This window comes from Alosa pseudoharengus, unplaced genomic scaffold (assembly GCF_046254945.1).
Source record: "Alosa pseudoharengus isolate Yale_2024_CS ecotype anadromous, Long Island Sound unplaced genomic scaffold, YU_APseudo_1.1 YU_APseudo_1.1_scf_19, whole genome shotgun sequence".
In the NCBI taxonomy this organism is placed as follows: Eukaryota; Metazoa; Chordata; class Actinopteri; order Clupeiformes; family Clupeidae; genus Alosa; species Alosa pseudoharengus.
In genome coordinates, this window is record NW_027468657.1 from 17,491,046 (window position 1) to 17,499,933 (window position 8,888).

Sequence of the window (8,888 nt, forward strand, 5' to 3'; positions counted from 1 at the left end):
TCTATCATTCATCCTGATGAAAGCAGTTCTGTATATATGCCTTGAAGTGTTTACATCTGTAAAAGTAGAAAAATGACAAGGGTCAGACATTGTCAGAAACCGTGAATCTACTACTGTAAACTGGACTAGAAGCCATTTTTGATTAAAACATTGCCTTGCTCATAATACACTACCTTGATGATGTCAATCTGATAGAGCTGTAACATATTAATGTGCACTCTCATGACGGCATCAAGCATGTCTTCACATTCATCAGGGGAATGCATGGAAATGTAAACCAGTGCAAAGCCAGACCTGTGGGACCAGACTCGTACAAGGCATTATAGTTTTACACATTTTCAATCGCTAACAAGCGCTTACCCATACTTCAGATACGTTTTCTAAACACTTAACACAGACTCACACCTACAAAACACAATTGGCCAAATGGATAATTTTCTTCTCAAAAACACATTTTGTTAAATGCTGAATTTCCCTGTGGGACAATTAAAGTATATCTATCTATCTATCTATCTATCTATCTATCTATCTATCTATCTATCTAATACAGTATATACTAACACATCTTTCTCTGTACATACTAACTTTACCAGAACACTGGAAATCTGACTCAAAATGAAATTATTCTGTCAAAGAATAGCACTTGTTTTCACTTCACAAGGTACATGCAGTCAATCAAAGTACACCAGGTTTCAAAATACTGGCTATTATTGACATTACAAAAACGGCATAGACTTTTATGTTTCAGTTTTACAGGTATTTGCATGCAAAACATGCAATCCACTGTTTTTACACTAAATGTTTTGGTTGGGAGCTGTATGTCCACATGTAATGTTCACATTCAAAAGCATTCCAGTAAAAAAATCAAATCCGGTTTTTTCCCTTTACTATTTACTACAGGGGGTTCAGTAGAAATACTGTTTACAGTATGATAGAACAGAAAAAGTTTACAGTATTGCATACAGTGAACAAAATATCCATGAAACACACAAGAGCATTCTGAACAAAAATACAACAGCAAAAAGTCCAGATAAAAAGGGGGAGGGACTAAAAAAAGCACAAAATTACTGTATAATCTCTGCGATCTTCAGGGTTAGGCCACATGTTTTCATAAACATCGCATCTGATATTACAGTATCCAAGGCAATGGGATAAAACCGCCTGGTAGCAGAAGCAGAGCAGAAGCAGAGGTTTTTATACTGTATCTAAGGTTTGGAATATTGTTTTTGCTATTGTGGGATGTTGTGTGTTACGTAACATTTGTATACTGCAAAAACAATCCATAATTTTGTTGGGAGGTATGGCTTGTTTGTTAAGAAAATGTGGGAACAGAAGTTATTTATTTCACCTCGAGCCAGCTATAGTGTATTGCAATCTGTTCAATTCAACTAAACTTTGCTTGTCATACCCTTTTGCTCCTGTTCTTTGTTGTTGTTGTTGTTGTTGTTGTCGTTGTTGTTGTTGTTGACGATAGTATCCTGCGAGCCACAACTCTTGGTCTGCATTGTCTCATGAGTTGGACTGCATGTGATGGTGGGTTTGGACACAAGTGACATCCTATGGACTTGGAGGTGTTCACTCTACGGTGGGGTAGTAGCTCCCAGCTTCAGTGACTGATGGATATTAATGTTTTACACCTCTGTGTAATTAGGTATTACAGGGTGAATGCCCATCCTAAACGTGTGATAGAAACATAGCACACTAACTGACTTAAGAGGCCCCCCCAGGTGGTGATTGGGACCACTGCTGTGTTATGACTAGAGTAAGGAAAAGCTTATGCCTCCTAATAATGGCTCAATAATAATCCACTTTACTGCTCAACAACTGGAGATGGTCAAAGTTTACAAAATATTTCATATTTTTCCTACTTCTCTCCAATTATTCAGTTATGCTGAGGATAATGCGTTATTAGCCCGTGCCATGGTGCCCCTGTCATCCAGACAATACCGTCGGCAAGGTAGCGACAGCCACGGTAATGTCTGCACATGGTTTCCCAGACGCCTCCTGATTATGGAAGCAGAGCATGGGATGAATGAATAATATATTGAAACAGTGTCCCTGCAAATGATGGCAGGGTGCTATAAATCTGACTTACTGCAAGTGTGCATGGAACAGCCCGTTCCTTTACATCGTCTCCTGATAGCGCCACATTAAATTTCATGGGCTTGACGTGCGGCTTATTCATATCACTTACGCTTTAAATGTCTAACTGATCGTCTAACCTCGGGGAGAGCTGATAAATGCTTTCAATTACCAGGCTGGGGAGGCAGCGCAGCGGTGGCGGCAGTGGCGTTCATAAGCGAGAGAGGGAGAAAGCGAGATGCTGAGCAGCGCGTTGCATCGCAGTATGTAAACAACACCACCAGCGTGCAGCTCTACGCGTGTCGCCTGGAGATTCGCGTCTTTCGCTCTCCCTTTCCATCTCTCTCCCACCCGCCTGGCGCAGAGAGTGTGTGATCGAGAAAGTTTTTGGAGATTGCAGCAGGGTGGTAGCACGCGCAGTGACCTGCTGCGGCCGCTGGGGGATGATCAAGGTCTGCTGGCACTGCGCGAGAACGCCCGACGCGACGGCGCGAGGCTGCTCCACAACAACGCGCACGACACACGAGCAAGACAGCGCGGCAGACAGCTGCGCTGGTCTCTGGGCTAACCCAAGGCTATTACACATGTCATACCCAAACTTTAAATCATCACGTTTCCTGACCGCTGTCCTTCTGCCAAAGCCAAACCAGTGTGAGTACACCTGTTTTTTTCCGTGCGTGTGAGTGTTCGAGATTGATGCAGGCAGCGGTGCCTGGGTTTTTTTGGGGAGGGGGAATGTTCAGGTAATGAGAAATCCTGTTGAATTGAGATAACGAGTAAGACGAAAAGTGCTGTATGTAGAGTGCAACAGAACACGGCAGGTGATGTTAAATGTGCCATGGGTGGCTACTACGTGGGATTTTTGTTTGTTGTTGTTTGCGGAGCAAGACAGAAATTGTAAAGAAACCTGCAGTTAGAGTCCTCACCTATCAACAGCGTATTGTGTCGGAGGTGGAGGCAGAGAAAATATTGTGCCTGGCCCTTTTTCTGTTTAAACTAGCTTCATACAGGGATGGGTGTTTGAGAAATTGCGTGTGAGAATGGCCGGGAGGGATTTATTCTCAACATAGGCTATGATTACGCAGCATCATAACGTTGTACTACTTCAATAATAATAATAATAATAATAATAATAATAATAATAATAATATTTGTTTGATGGTGTCGATCATATTGTTGTTATTTTCATTTCTAATGTGTCGGTCAAGTTGTACCCGATATGTGTGGATATGAGCGCTTTGACTGAGTCGCGTAATTGATCCGATGTGGCCTGAACGCATGTGGTCTATAACATATTTCTTGTTCTCTCTTGCAGCTGTTGCAGACGGCACAGACATTCTTTGATCCAGACTCGCCGGAGGGGAAGAGGGCAGACTGGGAGCATCAGTTTCTTCATCAACCTCCATCCATCCCCCACCCCCACCCCCCAAAAACACTCAGGAGAGACTGCGGACAAGCAAAAAGCCGTCATGCCTGCAGACTTGCATACTGGGTGCGATTTACAAAGGGGTATCCAGTCAACCCAAGTGACTCGCTGAACCTTCCTCAACCACAACAAGTAGGATTTTTGACCAGTTATCACCCAAGCGAGGCTGTCTAAAGCCTCCTCAACACAGCTGCATCCAAAACATGCGACCAGCAGAGCGCCCAAAAGAACAGTCTAGATTGTAAAGTCTCAGCAACATGTCGTCACAGCGTTACATGAGCGGACTCTATATGCCAACTACCTGGAGATGTTTCCTTCAACGTTAAAATGACTTAAATACGTACAACATGTCGTGACAATGTGAAACGAGGCTCGTAAATGTATTTTGCAAGGAGACACACTATTAAGTTATCGAGGAAAGAGAAACTTCAATGACTTCTTCAACTGCGCCCATATAGCCAAACAGGTGTCACCCTACAATTCAAAAAGAGTTATTAGATAGTAAAACCCAAGTACTATCTGTCCAAATATACCCTTTTATGGGGGCATCTTTTAAACAGTGTAAGAGTTGAAATCACCAGTGAAGAAACCAAAATGGAGTTTGCGATGGTGGGTGCAGACAGTGGCGGGTGCAACAGTCACCTTCCTTACGGCTATGCCCAGGCTCGCGCTAGGGAACGGGAGCGAGAGAAAGAGCGACAGTCGCGGGCGGCTGCCGAAACCGGAGGAGCGGGTGAAGAAGGAGGGGGCCATTCGTGCAACCAGCAGCAACAGCATCAGTCTCGCGCCGCCTCCTCATCGAATGCCAACAACAGTAGCGGCGGGAACGCCTCGCGCCCCTCCTCCTCCTCCTCCACCTCCCCATACTCACAACAGCCTCAACAGCAGCAGCAACACCACGAGCCACAACAGCAACTTCTCAGAGAACGGAAAAAGAAGCGAGGCGTCGCGCGGTGGAGGCGAAACCGTGCGGCTCTCGGAGGAGACTTGCGCCACTCGGAGTTGGCGCTTCTCGGATCGGAGGAGGACATTATGATAGAGGAGGAGGAGGCGGAAGGCGAAGAGGAAGAGGAGGACAGGGGAATCAAGAGACATAGCTTCATTTATAACATGGATGATGACGAGACTATCTCTCTTACTGACAGGCGTCCCCAGTCAGGATATGAAAATGTTTACAGTGAGTATGGCTGCTGCGAGAGAGTTGTGATCAACGTATCGGGTCTGAAGTTTGAGACCCAGATGAAGACTCTCGCTCAGTTCCCGGACACTCTCCTGGGGGATCCCGAAAAGAGAATCAGGTATTTCGACCCTCTTCGGAACGAATACTTTTTTGACAGGAACCGACCAAGCTTCGATGCCATTCTGTACTATTACCAATCAGGGGGGCGATTAAAGAGACCCGCTAATGTTCCATTTGACATTTTTTCCGAGGAAGTTAAGTTCTATGAACTAGGAGATGAGGCAATGTTGAAGTTTCGCGAAGACGAGGGCTTTGTGAAGGAGGAAGAGAAACCGCTACCAGAGGACGAGTTCAAACGTCAAATTTGGCTCTTGTTTGAATATCCCGAGAGCTCCAGCCCAGCCAGAGGCATTGCGGTTGTGTCCGTTTTAGTAATCGTCATATCAATTGTTATTTTCTGCTTAGAAACATTGCCAGAGTTCAGGGACGACAAGGAATTTCTTACTCCAGGTACCAATTCGTCACATGTTGACAATGGATTTACACCTTTCAACGACCCGTTTTTCATTGTGGAGACGGTATGCATAATTTGGTTTTCCTTTGAAATAATAGTGCGTTTCTTTGCCAGTCCGAGTAAACCGGCGTTCTTCCAAAACATTATGAACTCAATTGATATAGTTTCCATTTTGCCTTATTTCATTACGCTCGGGACTGATCTGGCACAGCAACACAGTAAAGGCAATGGACAACAGGCCATGAGTTTCGCTATCCTCCGAATAATTCGACTGGTGAGAGTGTTTCGTATATTCAAACTCTCACGACACTCAAAGGGACTACAAATCCTCGGACATACGCTTCGTGCGAGCATGCGAGAGCTGGCTTTGCTCATCTTCTTCCTCGTCATTGGCGTCATCCTCTTCTCCAGTGCGGTGTACTTCGCCGAGGCGGACGAGCCCACGTCTCAGTTCACCAGCATCCCCGACGCTTTTTGGTGGGCGGTTGTTACCATGACAACGGTGGGTTACGGAGACATGAAACCCATAACAGTCGGTGGCAAGATAGTGGGCTCGCTCTGTGCCATTGCAGGAGTCTTAACCATAGCCCTGCCCGTTCCTGTTATCGTGTCTAATTTCAACTACTTCTACCACAGAGAGACAGATAACGAGGATCAGACACCTGTCGTGTCTGAACCCCCGCCCGGTTGCCCGTATTTCCCGGACTTCTTCAAGAAATTCAAAGGGTCAGCGTCTGGCTCCTCGTTAGGTGACAAAGCGGCCGAGTACATGGAAATGGAGGAAGGAGTGACGGAATCTCTGTGCGGCTTGGACAAGAGCCCCAGTAAAGGCAACGGCACAGACATAAGTCGAAAAAACAGTACGACCTCGAGGACACTACAGACAGACGTGTGACCATAACATGCAAAAATGACAAATAACCTTTCTCTTATAGATGTCATGGAGAGGATTGCACAAAAATATTTCTTTCCAAACAGCGGCACACATGCATTCGCGTGCGCCGGCCACCCCTGCGCGTCACGCGTAAGCACGCCCAGCAAAGCATCCAAAACACACACACAGACGCACGCACGCGCGCGCGCGCACACACACACACACACACAAACACACACACATGCACACACACACAAACATGCACACACACACACACATGCACACACACATGCACGCACGCACGCAAGCACACACACACACACACACACACACACACATACACACACACACACACCAACATACACACACACACACACACACACATGACTTAGAATATAATTACACGAGGCTACATTTGTAGGCAAGAAACTAAAAAGACAACACAAAATCACCAGCTTTATGTTACTTGGAAAGATGTAAACAATATATTGACGTGTTCAAATTCGACTGTCAGAATTGTAGAAATTTACTTATTATACCTGGAACGAACACAAGTACTATTTTGCATAGGCACTTTATGGTTTGATAGGAATAGGGAAGCAATCTTCTAGTTCTGCTCTTATGCAATAAATTATTAATAGTTTGCACTACCATGAACAACATGTATTTGGCCCCGTTCAGGGCGTAAATGGAGACAAAATCTGGAGAGGCACGAAGGAAGATAGGCAGCTCAATTTCACATTTGAAATTAGTTGCAAGCAAGTGGTGAAACAATGACTCGCCGATCATTTCTGGATTTAAGTTGGAGAAAACCTCTGGGATATTAAGTAGACCTGACCGTGATTAGAATTAAGCATAGCTGTGATTGCATCGACAGTTTATTATTTTTTTTCCTCTTACGTGTTCCAGGGAATTACTTCACAAACCCAAGTCTTACAAGCAGAACACTTTTTGAAACACCTGCCTTTTTTGAGCTGCTAAAAACGGAAGCTAGCACTTAAATTAATTGCATATTAGTTATCTAAAATATTGACATAACCCATTACCCATCTTGGAAGGGATATACAATTTTGTTGTTCAACACATACACCCATACCACAACAACACTGCACCTTCCGTCCAACAACAATAATGGGCCTGCTGACATAGTCTTGAGATGAAATGTCATTGTATTGTCCACAAACATCTGACGTTAACAGACATAGCAAAGCCAAGGACACAACTTGTTTGTTTTGGTATTGCTTTGTTGGAGTGAAGCGATACGGATGGATCTTTTCCCGGGAACGTGGGGGCTGTGTGGTAATGTCGAACTCCCGTGGGATTCTTCAACAAGAGGTTTGTTTAACACAAATGAAATATATCCGTCCCTTTAACAGAAAGACATTGCATCCCTTTATAAGAACTCTGAAGGAGACAGCGAAACTGACACATGGAAACGCTGGCTTTTGTGAACGATTTTCCTCTTTTTCTGTGGGCTTCATGCGCAACTTCAAAAGAGGACTCTTGGACATCTGTCGAGCACAGGTTTCACAGGAATAGCAAGGCTGGGTGAAGGTAGGCCTATTTCACTGTTTTCTTTTGAGTGATATAAGCTGAAATTATATATATTATACACCCCCTTCCTTTCACACACACACAACAGTGCATATCTTTACGCATGTCTCCTAATGTTTACGCATGTGCGCGCACGTACTGGTCGAGGTTGGATTCGGTCTTACAGGAACTGGCTGTCCTCGCTGGAGGACTCAAACCGAATCGGATAACTCAGACCGGCGTCTCAGATGGCTGTGCATGTGCACAGCACACAGGGTAGAACTAGTAGGAAACTTCGTAAAGAATCTAATATGGTGAGCACACATATATGGTGAAGATAGAGATGGTAACAGGGAGATTGATATCTATACTATGTAGCCTCAGGAGATCTTGATCTAGCCTAAAGTAATTAGGACAGAATTAGGACAATCAAATAGCCAAACGTATATTGAATATGTTTTTAGATAACTTCATTTTAAACTGGATGCAAAAAGGCTATTCGGGAAATTGCAATGGCAAGTGGGTGAACAGTTACCTGCTCTATTATTGGTTTTCAGAGTCCCCTGTGATTTTCCACTATCCATTTGAGGACCATTCATTTTTCAGGCAACTCTTGTGATATCGACAACTAAACCTCTAATATCATTAGTGAGAGACAGAGTGACAGATAGATAAAGAGATATAAAGAGAGAGAGAGAGAGAGAGTCTTGTTTAGTCAGTGCAACAAAAGAAAAGGACAACAGTGTCTGGCCATCAGGCCGCCTCATTCCTCTGTTTCCCCTTGCTATCATTTGCCTAATGGGCTATGACCTCATTCCCAATCAAGCGTCATGGGGGCTTTCATATGAGCTTCAATCAGCAACACACATGCCTGCCTGTTCAGACACTTTAAATGCGTGTGTGTGAGTGTGTGTGTGTGTGTGTGTTTGTGTGTGTGAGAGAGCGTGAGTGTATGTGTGTGTGTGTGTATGTCTGTGTGTGTGTGTGTGTGTGTGCCGGGTGTTACTATTTGAGCATCGGGGCTGCGCAGTGCTGAACAGCCGGATCCCCTTTCAGGACCTATATCCCCTTACGTAGCTCAGCTGATGGGTGCGCGATAAGGCCTTATATAAAGTAATTAGGCGCGAGCGAAGAGCGAGACGCCACTATTTATTTAATGGGAAGCAGGCAGAGGACTCTTCATCACCCACTTCATTAGAGGTGGAAACTGCAGCAGCGCGGCTGTGAACGCCGCCTAATGCTGCAAACAGCCACCAGCTGCAGATCCTGCCTCTCAAAC

At 44.8% G+C, this 8,888-nt stretch overlaps 1 protein-coding gene across 2 annotated transcripts in view; it reads left to right on the forward strand.

Moving 5' to 3' along the window:
* Window positions 1-4,102: 4,102 nt before the first annotated feature.
* Window positions 4,103-8,888, forward strand: part of kcna4 (potassium voltage-gated channel, shaker-related subfamily, member 4) — a 48,945-nt gene continuing 44,159 nt past the window's right edge. Inside the window, exon 1 of one of the 2 annotated variants that reach the window (XM_076291907.1) lies at window positions 4,103-7,630. In XM_076291907.1, coding sequence (XP_076148022.1) covers window positions 4,103-6,097 — 1,995 coding nt within the window. In that variant the 3' untranslated portion in view covers window positions 6,098-7,630. Of the gene's footprint in view, window positions 7,631-7,775; window positions 7,924-8,888 lie in introns of those variants that run through there. The other variant, XR_012988288.1, reaches the window with a different exon arrangement.